At 36.0% G+C, this 27,051-nt stretch overlaps 2 protein-coding genes across 2 annotated transcripts; both read right to left on the reverse strand.

Moving 5' to 3' along the window:
• Positions 1 to 264: 264 nt before the first annotated feature.
• On the reverse strand, positions 265 to 14,033 carry LOC306855541 (membrane-associated transporter protein-like). Its single transcript, XM_079394301.1, has 7 exons — positions 12,990 to 14,033; positions 12,102 to 12,278; positions 9,225 to 9,571; positions 5,136 to 5,279; positions 3,024 to 3,147; positions 2,404 to 2,609; positions 265 to 521 (listed from the first exon to the last, which is right to left on the reverse strand). Exons 1-7 carry the CDS (start codon positions 13,438 to 13,440, stop codon positions 306 to 308), a joined length of 1,665 nt encoding a protein of 554 aa, XP_079250427.1. The 5' UTR covers positions 13,441 to 14,033; the 3' UTR covers positions 265 to 305.
• Positions 14,034 to 14,438: 405 nt separating this feature from the next.
• Positions 14,439 to 27,026, reverse strand: LOC306855542 (alpha-methylacyl-CoA racemase-like). The gene is made up of 6 exons (XM_079394302.1): positions 26,970 to 27,026; positions 26,375 to 26,629; positions 25,493 to 25,636; positions 23,755 to 23,915; positions 19,732 to 19,918; positions 14,439 to 17,006 (listed from the first exon to the last, which is right to left on the reverse strand). Exons 2-6 carry the CDS (start codon positions 26,619 to 26,621, stop codon positions 16,597 to 16,599), a joined length of 1,149 nt encoding a protein of 382 aa, XP_079250428.1. The 5' UTR covers positions 26,622 to 26,629; positions 26,970 to 27,026; the 3' UTR covers positions 14,439 to 16,596.
• Positions 27,027 to 27,051: the final 25 nt, after the last annotated feature.

Genomic DNA, 27,051 nt, shown 5'->3' on the forward strand with positions numbered 1-27,051 from the left:
CCCTCAAAAACAATTCACCTTAAAAGAGCTATGAACATGCATAAACAAAACATCCAAACCTTGCAATATTGGCAACTGTTCTTTGACTCCATATAATCTTTCCCTCAACCTTCACTGATGATGAAGGTTGTTATTTTAGAATGTGGCATGTGAATTGGAGTGCACAGAGAAAGTAGAGAACAGTAGTCTGACAATACCCACAAAATATGCCTATTCCTTTGTTTTTCCTGCTCTTTCTCAGTGAATAGACGAGATGGACCATCTGAAATGGAGAAAGTGTATTTATTTGAGGCTTAATCTGTACATCACATGAAGAGAGCAATAAAGAGGCAGCCAATTAGGGATACTGTTGAGGCTGAGAGAACCACGACAATCACACTGCCTGCTAGATTGACCAGGGCTCCAAGACCAGCTCCCACTATGATCTGAGCCAGCTGCACCATGCAGGTAAGGGCTGCACAGTCCATGCCAATGCCACGGCTCTCCAGAGCTGGTTCATCACTACCCAATTTCCTTTGCTCCTATGACAAGAGAGGTGTTTTGCATAAGAAAAAAGGTATAATCCTATACAAAATTTTCCACATGGACCTAAAACATCAGCAAACGTCTATACAGCATTGCAAAACGAAAATCATATGAGAGGTTTCTATCATCTGAAGTTCTGAAGTATCTTATACTGAACTGTGGATTCCAGAAAGCCTTACAGAGAGCATTGCTTGCTCTTTGATAATCATAAGACGGCATGTTCATAAACTTCCAAGCAAATTTCAAGCAACACATAACAATGAGAATAATTCAAATGCAAGTAACATGCCAAGTTGCATTTGCAATATTTAATCAACATTTTGATTATAATTCAGTCAGAATTTTAGGGAGGGATTTAGATTTATAATTGCATTTTCAGTTTCCTTGCAACTTTATTAACGATTCAGACATCTCAGGGATTTTAGACTGAAGCCAAATAAAGTGAAAAATAAATGTTTAAAAGAAGTGAAGCATCTTGAATTAAAAAATGTTTTTGGTAAATACTTCTTAGGTGAGTTTTTTAATTAATTTCTTTTAGGGAAAATCGTTGGTGTGTTTGATGTTTGCCAATGGCAGATCTATCAAACATCAGATTCTACAAAGCAAGCTAATAAAATAATTTAATTTAGATTCAATATTCATCAGTAGCAGAGTTTTACATATTTACTTATTTGATAAGTATCATTGTAATAAGTGGAATAATGTTCTGTAAGATGGTTTTTAAATCACTAAATAAACACCTTCAGGGTGCTAAAATACCCACCATCTGCACATAAGGGCCCTAATGATCATGTAAGGGTTTATTTTGTGATAATGACCAGCTGAATGTACACTAGCCCTTACTGACAGGCTTTTATAACTCTTTGCATTAGATGAAACGATAAAAAAACTAATTTACTTTTTTAAAGACACAACTGCAAGCAAGCTTGGTTTAAATACTCAATTTCACAAAATCTTTGCTGAATAAAAATTTATTTGTTTCAAAAGTATTTTCTTGTTTAAAAATGAATAAAACTTTCAATACACTGTTTAAAGTGGTCATGAACTACTATATAAAAATTATCCTCATCTTTTGATATAGAAGACGTAATTGTGCTATAAAAACATTCTGTAAGTTTCAGAACTCAAAACTTTCTTGTTTTGTCTAAAAACACCTTATATTGAATCTAATCTGCCAAAACGAAAGCTTGTGGAATGTGCCACTTCATGACATAATAGTGTCAGTAAACACAGCCTCCGCAGAAGATCAATGCCTGCTTCTACTTCACTGCCTGTTTAGCCCCGCCCACCGATTCACGCTTAAATGACGAGAGCAGCAAATGCAGTTCTAGCAGAAACCAAATGATAAACTGTATTTGATTAATTTTATTTTTAATGAAGTGCCAGACCATGACAGTAAGAACTAGGTCCTTTGTTCACGTCATTTTACCACACATTCGTTTACAAACAAAGCACAATTTTGAAGCAGCACTTTCAAAAAGACTATGCTGTGCTGACTATATTGGATCTGATGTCGCACCACACAAGTTTGAGTAGCTGTTTTCATTACGTGATAACCATTTCTACATATTCATTTGATATGTGCTGAGTATTTATGCATTTTTTACCTAAATCACAGCACACCATGTGTGCAGGATATAGGCTGTCAAACATACACGACTGCAAGCCAATCATAGCAGTGGGCATTTACCGCCGAGTCTATAATCCATCACGCCTATTCAAACAGTGTTCTGATGAGGGGGGTCAAAAACTGGACTGAAAAAATCTTGAAACGTTACAAGTGGACCTCAGAGAATAGTACAAAAAAAAAAAAAAAAAAAAACAGAGGCAGTTCATGCCCCCTATAAAACTACTCTTTTGTCCTATTGTATCACTGACCTCTTCAGCCTTGTGGTACTCCGAGATGAGGTTGAATGGGATTGTGTAGAGAGTGCTGGACATGACTCCAAACACACTGCACAACGTCAGTGTGGCCACAATGTTTGGAAACAGGCCGATCAGACCGGTTCCCAAACCAAACATAAAGTAGCCTATGAAGTACAGTCCCTTCAGGCCAATATATGGCAGGAGAAGCCTCTGCACATCTGGATGGACACATATGGAAATCATTAAAGCAGACTGCAACAATATCCTTTGATACAGAACAAATGGTGAATCGGATGAATAGCAAACACAGATTAACAGATCAGAAGTATTCATATCACTGATGAAACGTATTCCCTGATAAAATCCTCTGAAATGGCCTTTTCTGTGAAACATGACTTGAGGCCCTAATTAGAATGACAGGATGTTGAATAGGACTGTGATTCTCTCATCAAAACAGACTAATAACGCTGAAAAAGTGTATTATCCAATTTCAAACCTGAACTGACTTGGTAGGGCCACGTATTATCAAACTATAATTGAACAGTCTTCTTTTGTCTGGATGCATTAAGAAAGTGCAGGTTTAATAAAGTCAGGAAGAATGAACAGTTGAGTCATGGTTCGATATTACTCACATGAATAGAGCGCAGAGGAGATGGCGTTGATGCACAGGCCCCAGCAGCCCACTTCAACCCCTCTCTCATACGTTGCATATGAGGTGGAATTGTGTTCAGCATAGGGGTTCCCCTTATAAACAATCTAGAAAAGAATACACAGATCTCAGGGATGTTGCATAAGATAAAGCATATGGCAAGGTGATCCATTGGTCAAATGGGGGTAAAAACACTAAGTACAGAGCCAGAGAACCTCTCCACAGGTGTCTCTGCTTCCATTATGCTGCTCAAGAAGTACAAGAAAATCACAAGGCTTTTTCCATTTAGACACCACATGGAAATTCAAAGGGACATCATCTTCTGCTCTGCTGTGATCTTGTGGGTTGGTTTTAAGGCTACTGAGAGTTTTAGAAGTCTCACCTCAAATTAGCCTCTGATAAGGTTCACATACACGCTCAAGTCGAGGTTTTCATTCAAAACCTCAGGTAATAAGGTTCACACAGTTCCTTTAATGACCCTCAGCTTTCAAAGATGGAGACGTTTTCTTAATTTCATCAAGCCTTTTGTTACTGCTATCACAGTGAATATCTAATCATATACAGCCTGTTAAGCATATGTCTATTCACTGCATCAATGGTGAAATGGCCAGTCGTTGCCCTGAAAATGTTTCCACACTGTTGAGGTCATCAGAACAACTTTCTGTATACACTGACCGTCGCCTCATTTACCTCAATTCCGCACTAACCAAACTATAGTTGTGTGAGGGGAAAATAAGAGAAAGAAACTGCTTTCTTTTAACCACAACTCAAAGCATATATTGATCTATTCTTCAGGTTCATAATGCTACTCTTTCAGGAGCACTAAATTGAAATCTAATGGCTGGGTAAATGAATAAATGTGAATGAGTCATTAGAGATATGATAACTTTTCAGAAAATATGTTGTTTTTTTCTTTCTTTTGCTAAGCTATCCTTAAAGTTAAGCTTTCTTTCACGTAAAATCTGAATGGTTACAAAAATGTGATTAAGTTAGCAGCATCAATAGTTTTTGTTACACTACTTTTCAGAAGTTTGGCTACAGTAACTTTTTTTGTTTTTGTTTTTTATACTTTTATTATTTCACAAGAACACAGTAAATTTATGAAAAGCGACAGTGACAGTCAAGACATCAAAAACCGGAATTACCATGGTTTTCACAAAAATATTATTAAGCATCACAACTGATAATTATTTATCATATTTTATGTTGGGCGTCCATATTAGAGATAATCACCATGTTTAGAATGAAACCATCATATTTAAAAATATAATATAATAAAATATAATTTGAATTAATACTGTAAATATATATTCAATTATTATTGGATCTCCTTCAATACTTTCAGAATCTTTACTTATTAAAATGATTTTGTTTCTGTATTTTAACATATATATTTTTATATTACCATTTTGATGACAGTATATTTATTTAACAAAAAATATTTTTTATTTTTCAAAATGAGCTGAAAATAGTACAAACTTTGCTAAAGTGATTGTTTTGAACAAGTATTAACATTAGACATTATTTAAAAATATATATATTATTTTAGCTGATGTATTTGTATCAATACCGTGTGCCTTTTACCCCAAGCTGGTGAGGCTTTTACCCCGTGTGTGGGGTAAAAAGCCCCCCTTGCTACCTCATACATTTAGAAGATTTTTAAACAAAATAAACAACTTGAATGATTTATTTTCACAGAAAATCTGTTGCTCCATTAATGTTCAATGTATATACTTTTTCTGCAATCATACATTTCAGGCACAGGGAATAGCACATTTTTTCTTAAGGTGGGCCTTTAGCCCCGTTGTACCCTACTCTTTAAAATTTTGAAAACAAAGACTCTAAGATTATCAGCGATTACTAAACTAACATGATTTTACACCCAAGAATATATCAAATGGTTGCCTAACAGTTGTATAGTCATTCAGTAGGTCAGGGATTTCAATTGAAAGCACTAGAGTGTGGTGCGCTAAGATTAGGAGTGTCAGTTATTGTGTATTTAATGGCTGTTTTGAGCCCTCTCTATAAAGATAGGGATGTGCAAACGAAGCACAACTGGAAAAATCTAATTTCTTTAAATTCCTCCTTCACCCACCTGCCCCATGAAGTCAGTGAAGAAGAGCATGTTGCACAGGAAGGCCGTCCAGCCTAAAAGATGACTCACACACAGACAACGGTAATGGCTGGGCATGCTAATCATAGCTGACAGTAGAGATTTCAGGGTCATTCTCTTCTGCACCTGAAACAGAGTTATGCACAAAGCATAATAATATCTACTGAAAGGTTCAAAACTTTAAGGCCATTACCAAAGAATATTTAAGAATACAGTAAAAGTAGATGAGGCATTTAACAAACCAAGCTTTATTCAGTGAGCTATTATACACATATATATATATATACATATACATATATATATATATATATATATATATATATATATATAATATAAATATAATATAAAACAGAGATCACATGAATCATCGGGTTTTCCCAAACTTGTCAACTCCACGCAGTATGAAGATCTTATAGTTGTCTCTGCACATTATACTGGGATAAGAGAACGTACTCTACGACAGAAATAAGCTGATGCATTTTGAAGGTTAGTCTAACTAGTTATTTGAAAATATGTGCTGAGGAAACCCTAATATGGATGTTGTTTAAGGCAAAGTTATTGATGTAAATCATTAAGAACATAAATGTTTCTACAACCACAAAGGGTTATCATTACTGCAATATTTCTCTCTGTAATAAATCTGCTTTCTTCTTTTGCTAAAACTGAATCACTGATGGAAAATATATATATTGGTTGGGCAATGATGTGAATAGAGTAAGGTCTTGTAATGAATATGGAGATAAAATCAAAACTTAACAAAACTCAAGTACATTATTTAGCAAATTTTCACTACAAAAATGTGCAAATTTACATAAAACATGAAGATACTAGACTAATATATGCATGGAGCACATTAGTATTACTATTATCATTATGAATATTCAGTTTTACCATGTATTTATATGTACATATACATTATACATGCATTTTTATTTTAAATTTACTGGACATTTTTACAGATGGACATACAAGAAAAGCGGTAACACTATTTTTTGCAGTGTAATTATACATTGAAGTACTGAATAATATTAATTAAATACATGTACTTACTGTATGGTTAAGGTTAGGGTTTGGCTTAGGGTTACTTACATTTAATTATGCATAATTAAGTGTTAAAATAGTAAGTACATGTAATGTGTAACCTTAAGATAAAGTGTTAACAGAAATGCTTTTCTAGACTCAAAATTAAACTTGTCAACCTCACATTTCTCACTTTGCATCTTCCTTTAGCCTGTTGTACTGATTTAGTGTTTAAACACACTCATGCATGAAATGCAACTGATGTCTCCCTAGTGTAAATTCCCTCAGGTATTTACACTACCCTCTGTGTTTCATTTGAGATCTTTATCAGCCTAATTAAACTAGTGTTCTATCCGTCAGCCTGTGAAACAAGCCTCACATCACTGCATCAACAAGAACTATATGTTCTGATCATTTTGTCCAAGAGCAGTGTTAGGTGGAACAGAACTCTTTCTCAGGGACAGATGGCAGATTATAGGTTTGTAGCAGGTTAATGATTGCGAGGCTCAGTTGGTAGACTGACAGGATTAGTGAGATTTACAGTTCCTTTTACCTTAGTGGCATTGACAATTCGATACGAACATTAAATAAAAAGTAAGGTTTGATCAAAGTTACTTTGCTATTATGCGTTTAAAACTACAACGCACAGTGTAAATATTTTTTTACCTTATATTCTGAATAATACAGACATACAGGATTAGTAACCATAATATCGATTTACCTGGGTTAATTCATTTGTATGACTTACATATACATAATTCTGCATTAAAGCATTACTTGGTGTGACTCACTAGCATGATAAACTGCAGTCTGGGACTGGGTTAAGGGCCACACAGCGGAAGTTATGATTCAAAAGGAGCAACTGAATGGTGATGATCTGAAACAGGATTTTAGGCTCTAGGGTGCAAAAGTCTGAAATACTGTATGTAGCTTACGATATGTTTGTTAAAAGAAACATTTAAAAAAAAAATACTTAAGATTCTGCACTATTTTAGGTCATTAATCAAATAAATTAATCTACGTACTTAAAGAAGATGTTCTTGGTTTCATTGAAAAACAAGATGCTCAGTGCATTATTATTAATAATATATAAATTATTGTTATTTTATATTTTATTTATTTGTATTATAATAATAGGCTAATAATAATAATAATAAATATTAAACGTTTAAAGGATTTTATTATTATGAACAGTGACAATAACATTTTATTATTTAAAAATATTTTATTATTATTGTTATTCAAATTTTCCCTCTAATTATTATGCTGGAAATACACATTTTTGTACTAAAACAAACGCAAACCAGAATTATTTTCATTTTCAGATTTGACAATATAATGAATGAGACTATATTTATATATGCTATATTATGTAACTATTTTTAACTTCAAACCTGGGCCTGTTTTAATACTTAATGATCTAATAAAATATAGTGTGAACTTGGGGTGACCCCGAATAGTTGACGATTTGATGCTTCGATAGGAGGATATTCATATTCATATTCATTCCGTTGTTTCATATTCATTCCTGTTATTCGTGTTATTTGCAAAAAGGGTTTCTCCAACATTTAAAAGACATTGACTAATGCACAACGAATGAAAAGGAGAGAAAGGTATATGATCAGACCTTGGACTCGAACCCCTGTCACTAAAAGCAACACTGTATGGCCGCAATGAACGCAAATCACAGCACTACGGAAACGTGATACTTGCAGAGTACAGCTCACTGCATTTCACAAACACAAAGAATAATACAATTGTACAATTTGTGTACATAAGACAGAGAATAGGAAGATATACTTGTGCCCAATGAAAAAAAAAAAAAAAAAAAAAAAAAAAAATCACATGATGAAAGTCCAAATATTGGTTGCAATAATGTTGAAAAAAATCAGGGTCCTTGAAGTGGATCGCCATTCAGATTGACATTCTACTACACATGTCTGACCGCCTACTTCATTCCATGGGTAAAGTGTACAGATAGGCTTGTGCGCATTTGTGAGTTAAGGCCACGGAATGACAGTCTCAAAGGAATCCGCAAATACAAAAGCGCATATTTATAGACATTCTTAAGGCAGAACACTAATGCAAAGGACTTGCGATTTGTATTGCATGAAATAACTGGTACAGATACAGTATTTGAGGATCATTCTGAGAGTAAAGAAACAATTAATGCACTTGCCTTTGCCTGGATTGCCGTGTGCACACATGTGGATCTCTTGTATGCATTTGTGGATTTTGTGCACGCGTGTGGATCTCTCGCGTGCATTTGTGGATTGTGTGCATCTCTCGCATGCATTTGTGGATCGTCCTGTGGATCTCTCCCGTGCATCTGTGGATTATGTGCGCGAGTGTGGATCTTTCGCGTGCATTTATGGGACAATTTGATACCGTTTTCGCTCCATACGGGAGCGACAACCAATAGGAAAGAAGATGGTAGAGCTCATGTGATTGTTCTCCTCTCAGCCGTAGATAAACATACGCAATGGAAGAAAGTAGGCTCTGTTTCTCATTCATTTTTGGTTGTATGTACGAATTTAATTTAGATTTAGATTATATTTAGTGTTTTGCCTCCAAAATGTTTGTATTTAGCGGCAAGAAACCTGATTCGCTGTCAAGGCAACCAGTAGTGAGGACACCCACTAGCGACCTCATCGACAGCCCCTGGCGACATGCAGCGACAAAAGTCGCTGCTAGTGTGAATGGGGCTTTAGTCGGGGACACCCCTAGTGTGAACTTTGAGAGCCGTGTACATTTTTCACACCTAATAATTAAGTTACAAATAATATGGCCATAACGATTAATCAATGTCATCACATCACCACAAAGACCTCTTAATATGGCATTATTTCTTGTATTTTTAATCAAATGGAAAAAGCATGTGATCATTTTCATTATCGACCAAAATTAATAGTTTCTGTGAAAGGCAGCTCACAAAGGCTGATGCTCCAAGATCTGAAACAGGTCATTAAAATGTGAGGGGAAATTGGGTGCAGACTGAAGCCAAGAATAAAAGCCACATGAAAGGAATTCAAGGTAACACAAATGACCAACCTCACTGCTAGGCTGCTTGGCACTGGGCGTGACTGCATTGGCTTCACTCAGGGCAGAGAATGAGCGCTGCCTCATTTCAGGAAGAGGTGGTAGTTCTTTGTGTACCGCCCCGTAGCCGTTATGATGTTGGTCTTCCAGGAGCAGTGAGGCGGCTGGACAAGAGTCTGAACTGTGATCTTTCATCAGAGGTTTCTCTGGGATGCTGAAAAGGTGCATGGTGAGAAAAACGCCCCAGGTCAACGACGAGAAAAAATAGATAACTTGGTATTCTGAACCCAGTACAACACCAAGTGCAGAGTGACCCCAGTCCATGGCTCCAATCAAGTATCCACAGGCTCCACCTAGACCTGCAAGGAAGCACAGCAGATTGCTTTGAAAAAAATAAAATCACACTCGGAAAATCAAACAATTGAAAGTTTAGGTGGGATGTTCTCTGTTTGCAAAAACCAAAATGCTTCTCCAAATGTAAGACGAAGCGCTAAAAGTACTTTAGCAAGGGTTATTCTTGTTTTAGGAAGGAATTTAAATGTATTAGCTCTTGCTACACCAATTACAACAGTGACCTTTATAATGGAATAGTGTGCATGAGACAAAACAAGCTATGGACATTTATTTACCAAGAAATTATTTTGAATTAAGTTGAAAGTTTCTGTAGTAGTTTTACAAATTGTTGAAAAAATCTTTCATGCCATTATATTGAAGGAGTAGAATCCTGCAGCCAACGCAACCTTCATAAAATATGTATTTGTTTCTTCTTGAATAATTATTAATCAAAGTTACGTTTATGCATGTTAGAAAATAAGTTGAATATGGCTTTAGTCTGCCTTCTTACTCTCTAAGAAGCTGCTCTCAATGTGTGCGTGTGACCGTCAGGGCCAGGGCATTGAAAATGGGTCGTGGATGGATATTCCAGCATGACAATGACCCAAAACCCACGGCCAAGGCAACAAAGGAGTGCCTCAAGAAGAAGCACATTTATGTATTTATGTATACATAAATATACACAGAACAGACATGTATTATGCAAACAAAAACTTTTATTTTGGATGCGATTAATCACGATTAATCGTTTAACAGCACTACAATAGGTATTATAATAGATATTTTGAATTTAAGAAGTATCGAGTCGTAGTCTGAGGGCAGGTGGTTTTAGGGGTGAGCAAGTGAGTGATATGATGTGTGAGAGTATAATGATACAGTTTTGGCAAAATACAGAGAAAAGCTAATCAAATGCTTCATTTAAAGAACATTCAAGTGATTAATTAGTGGACATTTGCTATTTTTAATAGGTTACATTGCAGGGCATATTTTGTCCAATTTTGTCAGTAAAAGTAGACCAAACATTACAACAATAACAACAAAAAACTATGTATGGAAGGTTATGCACAATTACACACAAACACCCACCAACCTCAGAGCCACAGTAGCAATCCAGTCATGTGGCTCTGAAGTTCTCAGCTCCAACCCATGATCTCAGCACATGACTGGGCCTATTTGGATTAGGATACTTTGAGTGCACACAGACCCCTCTGTGCCTGAGCACCATGAACAGACTGACACAAAATCACCAAGTTTAACTATAACTGGGTACTCAGGAAGTTCTTTCAAGCATTTGCTTAACTTCTGGGGTGCTATTTTTCTAAATAATATAAAATACATTATATATCTTATGTAAACAAGTAATTGTTAACTAGCTTATTACTTTATTGCAGTTATGGACTCAACCAACTTTGCATGTGTGGTGGATAGGACAAAAGCTTAACATTTAAGCAAACAAACAAACAAATAAATAAACCTTAATAGGGAGCATGACCCGGGGTCCACTTCTAATATGTTGTTTTCACTCTTTCTTCTAAAGAGATTAAGACTGTGATGTTAGGATGCCTTTTTTTTTTTTTTTTTTTAGGTCGTGGAAGTACATGCGTGACAGTGATGAAACACACAAAGATGTCACGATTTTGACCAGTAAACAACCCAGATTTTGAGTTTAAAGGACGCACAAAAGGGTTTTTTTTTCCCCTGATGTCTTGTTAACACAAACGAATCCCTTGAAGGCATTACCACTGCCATACAGACAGCAGGATGTATGGTTACATCAGTAAAGCAGCACCAAAGCGCCCTACCGACCAGTGTTACAGATGATGAAAGAGGAAACAGGCCATTGCCATAGTGCCAACCAATTTCACATAAGTACTTGGAATTCAGTCCAAATAATACACTTGGAAGCTTTCAAAAATGCTTCTTCAAAAAACAGCTAAAACAAATGCTGTCAGTCAGCTTCACATTGCAGAACGATCTGTAATGTACAGCTTCCTGAAGCGGTAATTGCAGAGAAGCATGTGCATCTTAAAAATGGCACATCAAGAAAATAATGGGCTTTCCTAAAGAACTGACAGGATCGAAATGGCAAAAGCAAAAATATGTATCAGAAATGCAGCAGCCATAAAAGTACCCGGAAATGTATCCACATACTTAAAAATGTATAGTAGTATTCGATAACGCTTCGATTTAAAGAGTGCAAACAATCTATCCATTTTGACACCAAGGAAAGACATAAATGAAATAGTCGCTGAAGTCCTTCACACCAGCACACAAATGGTTAATAGTGCTTTAGGCACGTCAATCTAGCTTTATGTCATGATGCACAGTTCAGAACATCTCCACAGCAACAGAAGAGTATAAGGCACAGAGAGGTGTCAATTATGGAATTGTCAAGGTAACTATATAGCTTTTAAGACAAAAGAAAAGAAATTTCTCATCCAGCTTCTTTTGCTATGTTCAGCTTGTTTAGTCATTTTGCAATTTAGAAACATCAATAAAGGCAAATTTTCATCAAATGAAGCAAGGCCAATCTGATCACTCGTCGTTGCTCCTTACCTGTGAGTAAGGCATGATAATGAAGCCCTCTCTCCTTATCCCGATGAGAACACACATCAAACAAATAGGCTTTAATGGGCCCGTCAATGAAGTCCGCCGCAAAGTCAAACATCACCACTCCAAACATGACCACTACGATCGCCCATGTCCTTTTAATATCCCTGTCCTCTAGTATAGCTAGAGGAGAGAAACAACATCATGCTTAGTTTAAATCAAAAACACATTATGCATTAAATGCTAACGAATACTATTGAATATAACTTTTTAAAAAAGTCAAAACCTATGTTGCTCAAAAGTCCAAAAGTGCATAAAACATGAAGGTTTTTCTTCCAGTTGTTTACATTTTTTGTAGTCTTTTGTAATGCATAAATGGATGCACATATATATATATATAACTAATAACTAAATGAATTTGTTTACATTTTTGCCAAAGAACACCTAATTGTAGTAATTAAAACAGGAGTTTTCTTCAGTACTTTAAATGCATGTGCTTGGTATATTGATAAGTACTCTTTATTGCAAATGATTACAATTCTAGATTTGTAGTAGGATACATAGTAGGTAAAGATTCCCATAATGCTGGAAAAAAAAATCCATGCAATGTCCAGTTGTGTTATATATTCCACACAACTAGACTCGCATCTCCTTTGGTCATTAAAAAAAGCTATTTGATATAATGTGAAAACACAGTAGGAAAGTAACATTCTTTTACTTTTGTAGTTATTTGAAGTTCCTATATCTGCGTAGCCTTCCTTCCTTGGTCATTATTTCCTTCTTTTTTTAAATTCCAACCTAACATCATTTTTAGCCATCAAGGGATGGATGATTTGATACTAGCCAAGAGAAAAGTAGCTACTGGTTTCCATCATTTACTTGGGCTGCACCTACCTGATGTGACTGCATCTCCATTTAAAAATAAAGTCAGTCCCACTAACATCATAATCCCGAGCAAGAGTATGTACGGCCGCCTTCGGCCCCATGGGGACCTACAGTAGTCGCTTGCCGAGCCGATGACAGGCTGTAGGATAAAACCCAAAACAGGGCTGATGAACCACACCAGGCTGTACAGGCGTCTGGGGAGTCCAACGCTCAGCAACACCGGCGTGACAAAAGCCGCCTCAACGGCATAGCAAAATTCCCTTCCAAACATGACCATGCCGTGCATGATAAGCCTTCCTCTAGAGCGCTTCGGAGGCTCCACCGCTCCAAACACAGCTGGTTCCATGAAATCCAAATAGTCCTCTTTCGGTCCCAAATCCACCGGGTAGTGCTCCGCGGATGCGAGCGGGCTGTCCGGTGCAGAGAACCTGCAAGGCTGGTCCTCGGTTAGGAGAGTCATGGTTGTCGGTCTTGAAACTCTTAATTCCTATCACATAGTTGAGCGATAAAGCTCAAAACTAGTATTTACAATGTCAGCTGAGCTGAGAAGAAAAGGAGGTGGTCGTCTGGTTGAGATCAAGGAAGTAAGCCTCGCATTTTTTCTTGTTTTTGTTGCCAAAGGCCACTGGTGGAGTCCGTTGTAAGCATGTGATAAAGATTAGGAGCTGTGCATGTTCTTCCTCCAACTGGGTTAGAATAGGTTAGAAGTTCAGAACCAAAAATGTATAGTTAATGTAATAGCAAGTATTTATCAGATAAAGAGAACAGTTTGGGGAAACGGAAATGTTAGAAAAAAACTTTATGTAGACCTATCAAGTATCCTTTTGTGGTCTTGCATGGCAGGATGGCCCATTAGTTAAATCAAGTGACGTACCATGTGATTCCACAGCAGATGGCTCCAAGGGGGTTGGAAAAAAAGGCGGCGGCGATTTATAGCAGTAAAAGCACAACCCCACGCAATGCTCCCTCTCCATTCACACGACTATCTCCTGCTGCTTTTAGTTTACTCAGATCTGTCATGAGCCTTTCAATGAGTCTCTTCAAAAATCATGTGAGTTTCACAAGAAACATCATCCACCCTCCCTCTCGAGCTGTGGATCACAGGGAACCGGTCAGATGGTGCCACGTGGATTAAAATGCCACATTCCACACATATCTTCTACGTGAATGAATCTATTTCAGGCTAGAGTAGTAATGAAAAATTGGGTTTACTAGTAGTATTTGATTTGAGAAAAGATGATTCAGAATGTTATCAAAAGCAGTATTGTTTGAAGCCAGATACAGTCTTCAAAGTCTAAAAACTTTTTTAAACTCTGAAGTTTTAAAAACCGCTTTACAATTTCATTATTATCCTAACACAATCATCAAGGACAAGAAAATGTGTCTTGAACGGAGTCTCTTTTCTTAATTTGAAAATGCACTACGGTTTAAAAGTTAGAGGTCAGTGAGATTTTTATTAAGAAATTAATGCTTTTATTGAGAAAAGGTGCATTAAATTGATCAAAAGTGACAGTAGAGACATTTATAATGTTACAAAAGATTTCTATGTCAAATGAATGCTGTTCTTTTGAACATTATTCCATACTTTTTGATATGTAACACGGTTACAACAAAAATATTAAGCAGCACAACTGTCTGCAACATTGATAATAATGTGTTTACTGGACCGCAGATAAGCATAATAAAATTATTTCAGAGGGATCATGTGACATTAAAGAGTGGAGTATAATGTCTACTGAAAATTCATCTTTACCATCACAGGAATAAATTACGCTCCATAATATATTAAAACAGATTACAGTTCCTTTAAATTACAATAATATTTCACCATATTACCGTTTTGACTATAGCCCTGATTAGCATAAAGGCCAATTTACACCACACCAACAGATGCAGAGCGAATGCGTATGGTCTCCAGATTACAACACTTCAAGACCTGGGGCCTGTACCATGATGGTAGATGAACAAATTCAGAGTTACAGGACTAGTTTTGAGTTGACAAAACCAAACCACTGCAATCTGGCTTTGTTGGTACCATGATGCTGATCATCAACTTTCTTCGTCAACTCAGGCTTTGATCCCGAGTTTGTGGAGCACGTGCACATGAATGTGAGACATCACTGCCGAACAGCCAATCATGAGCCTTGGTTAAATGTTAAAGGATTGAAGAATATGATGAATTTAATTGCATTTACAATGAAAAAAATACTTGTTCATGACAGAAGACAAATAAAACAAATTATCTTGCTTTATCAGTGCAGTCACAAGTGAAACTTAATTTAGTTTATATAGTTGGAAATATACAGCGATAGAGACTGAAATGTAAGATCACGTAGTCATTTCTAAAGCATTATCTATTGATTCTACAGCTTATTTATATTACATACGATCTGTATATATTAACATTCATTTAAAATAAATGATTTATAATAACTGTTAAACATTGCTTGTGTGTAATGGATTAATAATAATATAAATCATAAAATATTTAAGTAATTAATTTGTAGGAAGAGAAACTGGGGGAGTTACTTTTTTTGTGTCAGACATGTGTCACTTTGATCACATCTGATTGGTCCAATTCCAGTTTGAGATCTCTAACCCAGAACATAACCTTTCCCGGAGCAGGTTAGCTGTGCAGTGTAAGTTACTATGGCAATGAACGCAGCTAAAAGCCAAGCCACTTTCATGGTACCTAAAACCCAGAATTGGTGCAAACTAAACTGAAACTTACCTGGCTAGCCAGATAATCCGGCTTCATGGTACAGGCCCCTGAAAAAATCCAATTCAATGTGTTCAGTCAACAAAAATAAGCATCGACCAATATCAAGAGATCCAGACAGGGTAACACACTGATCCAACAAAACCCGACAAATTTGTCTGTGTCTGTCGGTACAGTGTGAATTGGCCTTACTGAGCCCATCACTTATAGCAAATAAAGGCCACACAAATACAGCCACCTGTATCATAATCAAAAAGACCACTACCATGCTGTTCACCAAGTGCTATATTTTTATACAACCAGTGACACTATGACAGAAAGCTTAATCTTAATCTGAATCATTAATTGGTTTTATCCTAATACCATTATCTTAAGCAATCAGCGCTCCCTAATAATTAGGCAAAGGCAAATATTCCACTCAGCTATTCTTGCCGAAGGCACTTATTAGTCAAGTATTTCAAATCACAGCCAGAAGTGGAACACTTTAATCAACTACAAATAAAATGCCCTCAACAATACAACTATTAATTCAAAACAGTCTTTAAAAAAAATAAGTGAAAGTTGAATATCTTTTTTGAAAGACTGATGAGGTTGCTGACAAAAATAAGTATGTTAAAATTAATACAGAATATTCACAATAGGCTTTAATTAAATCCCACTTGAATTTCCCTGCAGCAATTACAAATGAGAGTTGAATTTTTTTGGATATTTCACTTAAAGACCAGGGTCATTTAGTCCACTTCCACTGCAGCACCCAGTGATTCACAAGGGAGAGTAATTTTGTTCTGAAATGCACCCTCACACTCACTCGACAAGACAGAGGAGTTCAAGTGCTCAGATTCCCGCGCTGCATCATTGGCCACAAAGTTTAATGAATCTCCAATCAGAGTCTTTGATTTATAGACGTGCTTTAGTTTCGTTACACTCTACGATACCGGCAGACAAGAGCTGTTCTATTTGCGCTTGATCAAACCTGTACTCCTGTAGCACAGAGCGAGTGTGCTCTCCGATGAAGGGGTCCCGGGAGTGACAGGGCTCCGCAGGGGAGCGGGACAGAACGGGTGCAGGTCGAGGGCTAATTTCCCCCTGAGAGTCCTTGAAGAACGACCCCCGTGCCTGGTTGTGGGGGTGTGAGAGTACCTCATTCAGTGACAGGACAGGGGTGACACATGCATCTGTCCCATCGAAGGCCTGACTCCACTCCACCTGGGTCTTGCTGGCAAACACACGGGTGAACGTTTGTCTGAGCTGCGGCCAATCAGATACACTCATTTGTGCGGGCAGGTCAGCATCGTCCAAGCCCAAACCTGTGGTGAGAGAGAATTAGATAGGGAGATAAAAAAAAGAAGAAGAGGAAAGCAATCAATAAAGGAGTTTAGAGGACAAAGATCAAAGAGATCATGAAGGACTGTGAATCAAGAAGCCATTAGTGCATTACACTGGCCACAGCAGGTGACTTATGAGGAGACAGTGTTCTATTGAGGGTCAAACTTGAATAGCAATAGAGTTATTATGGTTTTAAAGCAAGATTAAGCAATTGGGTCATCAGGACGTTGGGTGAATCCCTATGCACATACTAGTAAAGCATCCCGTGGCTTCTCCCTCATCTTGGCATGCCTGTGCAAAATCGACAACCATGTAGACAGAAAATATGACCCTGAGGATCTTCTGGTTCATTGTACTCAGATGTCATTCAGGTTTATTTCAGGTGAATTAAAAGCAGCTAGATGTACATTGTGTACTATGTTCACAGAAATATATGAATAAGAAAATAACACACAAATAAAAAAATTTATATATAATTTAATAGAAAAAGAAAACAAAATGCAAAAAAGAGAAGAGATAAAAAAAATAATAAGAACATGTGCAAACAATGCAAAAATATGAGAATGGCAATACAAGTATCAACACCATAAAGTAAAAAATTTATAATAAAAGTTTTTTTTAAAAAAGAACAAGAAAATAAAAAGAAAAGATGCAAATAGAAAAAAAAGATCTAAAGATGCAAAATTGAGAATACACACACACACCTCAAAAAATTACAATATCGTGAAAATGTTTTTTTTTGTAACATTTCAAAAAGTGAAACTTTCATATATTCTAGATTATTTACATGGAGTAAAACATTTCAAAAGACATTTTAAAAAATATTTCATTTTTTGATGATTAGAGCTTACAGCTCATGAAAGTCAAAATTCCAGTATCTCAAAATATTAGAATATTTACATTTGAGTTTCATTAAATTACCATCCCTACAGTATAAATTCCTGGTATCTCTTGTTCTTTGAAAGCACAATACTGGGGAAGACTGCTGATTTGGCAATGGTAAGTCACAGAGGGTCATTACTGAAAAGGTGTGGCTGTTTACAGAGTGCTGTATCAAAGCATATTAAATGCAAAGTTGACTGAAAGGAAGAAATTGGGTAGGAAAAGGTGCACAAGCAACAGGGATGACCGCAAGCTTGCGAATACTGTCAAGCAAAGCTGATTCAAACACTTGGGAGAGCTTCAGAAGGAGTGGACTGAAGCTGGAGTCAGTGCATCAAGAGTCACCAAGCTCAGATGTCTTCAGGAAAAAGGCTACCAAGCCACTTCTGAAACAGAAACAACATCAAAAGCATCTTACTTGGGCTAAGGAGAAAAAGAACTGGACTGTTGCTCAGTGGTCCAAAGTCCTCTTTTCAGATAAAAGTAAGTTTTGCATTTGAAATCAAGGTCTGGAGGAAGACTGGAGAGGCACAGAATCCAAGCTGCTTGAGGTCCAGTGTGAAGTTTCCACAGTTAGTGATGATTTGGGGTGCCAATAAGTCTGCTGGTGTTGTTCCTTTGTGTTTTATCAAGTCCAAAGTCAAAGCAGCCGTTTACCAGGAGATTTTGGAGCACTTTATGCTTCCATCTGCTGACAAGCTATATGGAAATGACGATTTCCTTTTCCAGCAGGACTATAGCATCTGCCCACACTGCCAAAACCACTTCCAAGTGATTTGCTGACATGATATTACTGTGCTTGATTGACCAGCCAACATGCCTGACCTGAACTCCATATGGAATCTATGGGATATTTTCAAGGTGAGATGAGAATCCAACAATACAGACGAGCTGAAGGCTCAATAGTGCCTCAGCAGAGCCACATGCTGATCGCTTCCATGCCATTCTTCACTGATGCTGGAGTTTGTGCTAAAGGAGCCCCGAACAAGTATTGAGTGCATAAATGAACAAACTTTAAAGAACTTGAACTTTTCGGTTTTGCAAATCCATTTTTTGATTGATCTTAGGAAATACTCTAATATTTTGAGATACTGGATTTTTTACTTTCTGTAAGCTCTAATCATCAAAATAAAAAAACTTTTGGAATGTTTTACTTTACATATAAAGAATCTAGAATATATGAAAGTTTCACTTTTTGAAATTATCTACAAAAATGTTAAAAGTTTAAAGTTTTTGAGATGTACCTGTATGTATGTATACATAAAAAAGAATAAGAAAATGAAAATTAACAAAAAATAACAAAAATTAGAACAGAAATAAAAAGATCATAAAATGCAAAAATAAGAGAATATATAATTAAAAAGAGTAAGAAATAAAATGAATACATTAAAAGAACAAAATGCTAAACTAAGAAGAAAAATAATAAATTTTTAGATTTAATTTTAATATTTGCACATACTTTGCATTTTTTTTTAAGATGTACTTTCCACATCAAGGTCAACTTTAGTAACCATATTTCAAATAAATTGTAATCATACTGTCTTAAAATTAAGATTATCAAAGATTAAAAAATAGGAATTTTAAAAACATCTAGTTTGACTGAAAATATATTTACGGATGAAAAAAAAAAAGAATTTCAGTAGAATTTCATGTATCTTTTTAGCTGCCTATAAATACATAAAAACAAAAAAATCAAAGTTTCATCAGACAGCTATTCTGAATTAGACAGCAAGCATGCATATTGCAATTCACACCATGAGAACATCCATTATTATATTCAGAAAATGACAGTACAGGACCATATTAATAAGAAAATGCACTGACCTTGAATAAGCTGTTGATAGAACTGAGGCTCAATCGCCCCCACTGCCATGTACTTTCCATCAGAGGTACGGTACGTATCATAGAACGGAGCACCACTATCCAGCATGTTTTCCCCACGTGGACGATTCCACAGGCCGAGGCTACGGGACTTCCACATGAAGGAGCCCACATATGCTGCACCTTCAACCTACACATAAATCATAAAAAACATGACATAAATACAAGCATCACTCATTTAATCCATTATTTGCCACGATTTTATCATGTAACATTTTTGGTATAAAGCAACAAGGTGCTTGCAATAATAATAATTAAAAAAAAATCTTATGAAGGGCTACATCCTTCGTAGAACTGTAGTTGGAGTTGTACATATTCATTAGGTCACATAATTCAGTTTACAATAAATTTATATGCATAAAATAAGTTCAATGCACTGAACAAGATAGAAATTTGATATGTATGACAGGGGAGGATTTAAGCAACTTTGTAATACAAGCACACCACAGTGAAACAGCCTGCAGTTCTGTAGAGGTTTGATTTCCAAATCATGGCACAGCACGACTCAAAAGTGGCCATATCATGAGTAATCAAAATGTCTTTGATCTTGTATGAATAATAAAGCTTGATGTCCTATGAAAACATAACGTAACCTTCAGATATTTCAAAAAGAGCATTTATCGAAACTAAACATCAAAAACTGAGTAAATTTTGCAGCGATATACTGAATTCTTCAAATGCACGACTGTCCATGTTTTTATTTCAGTCTGATTTAAAGAGTTTGTGTGGCATATTTCAGGACTGATTTTATAAACCAGTCACAATGTACTGTTCACTTTTCACAAAGGCTGTTGTTAAAAGATGGGGATTGCAAAAACTATGTTTGACACAACAATAAACTCTCAAAGTTTGTGTGAGCAGCAGCAGAGAAGAGCAATACATGCAGTTAATAATTTCACATGCAATGGGGACATTTCTCAAAGGGACAGCAGTAAAAAAAATAAAAAATAAAAAAATAAAAAGTCACTTCAGTGAGAGGGTGAAACTGGCAACGAAAAAAACTTGCTCAAATAAACTCACTTGCATAAGTAGACTTATGTTAAATATGTATGACATGACCTCTTAAAAGAATTATGGCACTTAGATCTTGAACTGAATCAGTTCTGAATGACAAATTTGGCATCAAGGCTGAGGTTAAAGGGTTAGTAGCAAGATGAAAAGAAATGTTTATATGTATATGCTTTAAATCCTCCAGATAGATACATAAAAATAACTATACATGCATTTCAAAGACTGTGACCTTTAAAAATGAACTTTAATGTGGATATACTTCATTTATTTCCCAGTGAACCCAGCCTTCAAAGAAACGTTGACGATCTGGGTATCTATTTGTGCATTTGATTGGCCTGTCTACCAAGAAGAAGTCACTCTCCCAAAAGACGCCTGTCGCTTGGCCTAATACTGAATGTGTTATCATGATATGCCTCAAAAAGCTATTGCTTCACACTTCCACCTTTCATATTGGTCAGAGAAAGACCTATGTATCAAAGTGGAATATTTAACTATAGTTAATGTTTATTACGGCTTGTTTGTTTGGATGTCAATGTGAAGATGGTCAAACAATATTTGGGATTTAAACCGACAGTGTACATACATAGCCCCAAACAAATGTTGCATAACACAATTATGAAATGCTAATGAAAATCCCAGGCCGCCTCTTAAATTTCTAATAAGTATTTAAATAAAAAACTTTGAAAGCATAAAGTTTTCAGGGTATAATACACCCCAATTGGCATGCAAGTGAAACACTATTTGCCTGCCTTGCAGGTTAATAACACTGACGTCGCTAAAAGCGGCTGTCAGTATCAAATGACAGGTTTTATCAGAAAGCGGCAAGGTGACTCTCACGGGAACGTGCTTCAGATATCTTTACTGCCTAACAGGCAAACATCTAATCATCATTAACACAGCTCCTGCCCACACTGACATTAGCTTGGCACACACGGCTATCAGGAGAAACTCTCCTCTTGCACTGCAGTTCTGCTCCAGGTCTGAATTGCTAATGTGAGAGGTGCTTCAATATTGAATTGTCACATATTAAGCTTTATATTTACCACTGTTTATTTCCTTAAGGGCTTAAAGTGGCAGAGATCAAACTGCGTTAGATTAAATTACATAACCTCAGTTGAATTAGAGCTCCATTGTCTGGTTGAGGTTTTCTAATGCATAAAAATGCACTTAGGGCTAAGTGAAATGTCAAATTTAATTAACAAGCAGAATGGCAACTGCTAATCATCTTTTTTTCCAGCAGAGAAAACCTAGCATGAACAAAAAAAGGCACTTTAATGAACTGACCAATGTGCCAGCAAACCGTACATTGTTTTTTTTTTTCCAACTGCTTCAACAAATGAATTTAATACAGCAATTGTGAAATAAACTCGGGCAGTGTGAATGAGACTTTATGTGTGCAAAAATCAGTTACTAGAGTAATTAATACTATGGAAAGAAAAATATTACAATTATTAATAACAATTATTCACCTCAAATGTAGTATATGTAAAAAATATGGCAATACTCATTTATTATTACGTAGCTTAAGTCACTCTGCAAAGACTTCAGATCGATGCCAACTATGAATCAATGTATAAAACTGTCAAATATTATCCTTATATTGTTATCAGTTGTAGTTGTAATTGCTGCCTAACATGTTCGTTGCTTCTGCTTCACTGAACTGAATATGACTTTAACCACATAACATGTATTATAGCTTTATATTAGTGCCACATGGGCATTACTTTGATACACTCACTGCCTAATAACAGAATACTTCCTAATTGTAAAATTGAAACGAGCATTTTCTGTAAATCTGCTTTAAAACAATATTGTAAAGAGTTATGTAAACAAACTTGAATTGAGTTTCTTTTTTCTTTATTTTTCCCTTGCTCGTTTTTTATGTTAACTTATATTGGCTAAATAAATGTTATAGCATTCTATAAGCTTCATCATATGATTCTCTTGCTTATCAGCAGTAGATATACAGCTGATTTAGACTGGACAAGCCAAAGAGATTCTCTCACCATGGAATTGCTCTAAGAACAAAGCAAATACTTTCCTCAGAAAATGAGAGAAAATGTCAGATGCTAATAATACAGGCATGTCATTTTTACAAATATCAAAAACAGTAGGAAATGTAAAACTGTGAGGGTTTAGAATGTATAATTACCACATGTTAATGATGATTAAAAATATAGGTGAGACCAATGAAGTATGAGAATCTCGGGAATCAGTATAAAAAATAAAAAAATGTAAAAAAGCTGTGAAGCGAGTCAAGCAACCTACTCCTTAGCGGTGCTAGTTTTCATACTTTATTGGTTAGCAAGCATTAATGAGGCGCATTGCAGCCAAATATTTCATAGTTTGAACCACAGGTCCAAATTCAAATGCATAATATTTGTGAATAAGTGAAAAAAATTATTTGCAAAACCGTTTATTTTCTTGATTTTTTTTTTCAAAGTGAATTACATTTCATTGATATGGAGGAATATTTCGGCTCTCATGGACCCAATGGAGAATGAGCAAGACCACAATATCAGCAATTCCTTACTTACTGAGTCAGGATTACTTGGAAAATAACCGCTCTAACAGTACTCACACGTAGCAGTGTTAATGAAAATAGATAGTGCCAATATAAGCAACTTGAAAGGAAAACCAAGCAATTATTGGAAAATCCAGATTGCAGAAAACTATTGACAGGCTGGTCAGAACATGGTGCGCTTATATTGAGATAAACAAGGCTTGTAATTGCCTCATTCCATGCAGTGTCCAAAACAGGTAGGGAAAAATGATTTTTTAGCACTGTGGCGGGGGAAAACAATTCAGGGCACCCTCAGTAAGCTATAAATTTAATGGTATGGAATGAAAGCATGCCAGCACAAGTGCTTCTTTTTCCAGTCAGTTGCTAGCTTTAGCTAAGCAGCACAGGAAACAATCACATTCAAAATTTTATGATGAGGTGCTGTCTCTTACCATGCTGGCATCAATGATCTGGCCTTGCCCTGACCTGCTCCTTTCCAGGAGAGCCAACACAATCCCAAATGCACACATGAGACCACCTCCAGCAAAGTCTGCCACCAAATTCAGTGGAGTGTAGGGTTTCTCTGAGCTACGGCCCAGCATGGACAGCAACCCTATTACAGACAGAGAGGGACAGGGACATCCTGAGAACTGAAGAATAGATGAATAATTACTTGAACAGTTATTTTTAAATCTCAGTTAAATGTCAGCTAAAAATATCACCAATTAAGCCACTTGCATCACAAGCGAGCATTTGTTTCCATCCCCTGCGCTTTCAAACTGGTTTAATATTAGTTCTTGTTCAGTGGTGTTAAAAAAAGTGTAGCAAATGAACAAAAATAAAAGAACAATCAATGGGCATTATTACAGTGAAAGCTTTAAATAATTCAGATTTAACACACAAAGACTTACCAAAAGCCAATGTCATCATAAATAATTACGTTAGCACATAAAAGGTCACAGCAAAAAGACAATAAAGGCTCAAAAAAATGCAATCAAACTTGTATAATGCTCTCATTTAGTTGGTCCTGTCCTGACCTTCACAACCCACTGACAGCACATCTGGCACATTATACATCGCATAGCAATGTTCTTTGACATCAATAAAACTGTTATTTGACGCATGAATGGTTCAAGACACTATTTAAACCTGGTGTTGTTGTTTTGCATGAAAGCAACACTGAAATGCACCTGCCAGGACTATCTTATATTAACGCACATATGACTTTAATTTAATAGTCAATGCAGTTGGCAATTGCTTTTATCCAAAGCAACTTAATTTTAATTCTATGTATACATTTTATCAGTTAAAAAAAAACCCAACCCAAATAAAATCACTATTATTTAGAACAAAACTTTACTCAAGCTTTTATTGTAATAATGACTGCATTGTCTTCAGCTCCTATTATACAATTTAAAATTATGATTTGAAGCAGAAACATACATTTACTATCGCCATGCCTGAATATATTGAGAACATTAGGTCTGTAAGTCCTGCACCGATTTAGGCTTCTACATATTCTGTAGCTTTTTGAAACAAATTAATTAAAAACATAAGCACTGGACACCACATGGCTAAAACTGCACCTTACCTTTTTGGCTGATAAGCAGAAGCCAATTTCACAACAATGTGAAATCTCACATCCACACATATGGAAAAAACTGCACCTAGGCTAAGTGATATTTTAGCTTAAAAACTCTGTAATTCACTAAAAGATGACAGTTTTGGGGAACTATTCATTTTGAACCTACAAAAATTGTGGATATGCAATTTTTTGGAAGTCTTTTTGAAGCTGCATTCATAATCCATTCGGCTCAAAAATCTGAACATTTGAATGGATAAGATGTGTAAATAATAAAAAGGAAAACTCAAATAAAAAAATTCCCTCATGCTCAAAGATCAACAGCATAATTTCATAAATTTTAATGGCACCACAGATCCAGACTGCTCCATAGGGTTTCAGTCTGCAACCTAACAAGTGCTGGTTTGCGGTCATGTCTCAGTGTGGAGGACACAAAAGTTAAACTCTGGTTGTACGAAAAGTGTAAACAAAAATTCCACCAAAGATATTTTGAACTTCACATAGCTCAATCATTGTAATCTACTCTGATTTACAATCACTGTGCCTAAGGGCATTCTGGGAAAGCTCATAAGCAGGCTCCTCTGCACCTGTTTAACATGGGTCTTTACCTGACACGGCCAGGTAATTGATATCATGTCCAGCAGCCTTGGCATAGGATCCGCTCTGACCATAGCCAGTGAGTCGTGCATAAATCAGGCGCGGATTCTCTTTTAGCAAATCTTCAGGACCTAATCCCATCTTCTCCATAACACCTTAATTATGCCAGAGAGATAAAATAATAATGCATAAAAGGAAAAAACCTTGGAGGTGAGTAAATTTTAATTTAGAGGACCAGAGGTTATACTGTAGCAAATTATTCTTGTTTGGAATTAAAATCAGGGAAGAAATGGCAATCACTCATTAATCACCCCCCTCCCCTACCAAATTAATCAACCATGCTTTCATCAAAACAACTACAATTATTTAGACAAAATGCACAATATGGACAGAGGGTAATGATTTAAAAAATAAAGAACAGTTCATTTGCAAACAAAAATAACTAATTGTGACAGAACACGCTGCGTCAGCTTGCATTAAAATGAAAGAACATTGATTTATTTTGTAATTACTGTTTATCAAAACTGCCATAATAATTAAGATTAGCAGAAGCAACATTCACTATTAGAACTAGACAAAAGACAAAAAACAAACAAATATTTTATATTATTTTTGAGTTGTACTTATAATCACAATATAAGTATATACATATATATATATATATATATATATATATATATATATATATATATATATATAAAAACCGCTTTTATTAAAAATAATTTCATATTGTGTCAGGAAGGAAGATACTACATTCAAGCAATAAAATACACCCTGCCAACTAACTAGAAAAGGATTACTTGGCAAAAGCTGTGTCTTTGTGTGCAGAATATTATGAGGTTTAAGCATGTGAATGTGGAGTCATGTTTGTTTCCTTTAATGAAGACACTGACCTTTACGATAGGGCTCCAGAACCACATCTGACTGGACACACAGTCTTTTCAAAACAGCGACACCTTTGGGGTTCTTCAGATTCAAGGCCACTGATTGTTTGCCTCTTGCTTGAGTATCTACAGTCATTGCCACCTTTGTCCGGTCTACCCGGATCACTCTTGCACCGAAGTCCGCCAGTATCATCCCGCAGAAGGGCGCAGGGGCCAGTCCTGCAAGCTCAATTACACGCACTCCTGCCAGAGCCATAATGGAACCTGTTCATAAATAAACTCTAATATTAATGCTTTCAAATCATTATGCAGTGCAGGAGTGGTGGAAATATACTAAAACATATTTGTACGATATATTACACAATGCGCAATGTTCGAAAAAAAATAAGATATTAATACACCATGCATAAACAAATGACAATTAACTGGGTCACAGTTCACTCCAGCTGTCCATTCCAAACTTATTATTAACTGTTAAATCAGTAAACGATCAGTATCAACAACAGTTCGTTAACTATTGATCCTGTCCAAAACACCTCCGGGCTAATAACACATGATAAAACAGCACGAGTCGTGACTTTGCAACAAAATACACACATCATACCTTTTAAATATTGCACTTTTTGACGAACCCAAACTGTTTGGCGCGTGTTTATGACGTGTGCGCACAGGATTGTGGATGTTGT

Source organism: Barbus barbus (genome assembly GCF_936440315.1).
Source record: "Barbus barbus genome assembly, chromosome: 36".
In the NCBI taxonomy this organism is placed as follows: Eukaryota; Metazoa; Chordata; class Actinopteri; order Cypriniformes; family Cyprinidae; genus Barbus; species Barbus barbus.

Excerpts from the sequence above, each read along its gene's own strand:
- LOC306855541 (XM_079394301.1), bottom strand. The coding sequence starts at position 13,440 with ATGACTCTCCTAACCGAGGACCAGCCTTGCAGGTTCTCTGCACCGGAC. Across the intron at positions 5,280-9,224 it reads CCAAGCAGCCTAGCAGTGAG|GTGCAGAAGAGAATGACCCT; the intron begins GTTGGTCATTTG and ends ACTCTGTTTCAG. Across the intron at positions 522-2,403 it reads AGTACCACAAGGCTGAAGAG|GAGCAAAGGAAATTGGGTAG; the intron begins GTCAGTGATACA and ends CTCTTGTCATAG.
- LOC306855542 (XM_079394302.1), bottom strand. The coding sequence starts at position 26,621 with ATGGCTCTGGCAGGAGTGCGTGTAATTGAGCTTGCAGGACTGGCCCCT. Across the intron at positions 19,919-23,754 it reads AGATCATTGATGCCAGCATG|GTTGAAGGTGCAGCATATGT; the intron begins GTAAGAGACAGC and ends ATTTATGTGTAG. Across the intron at positions 17,007-19,731 it reads CTATCAACAGCTTATTCAAG|GTTTGGGCTTGGACGATGCT; the intron begins GTCAGTGCATTT and ends CTCTCACCACAG.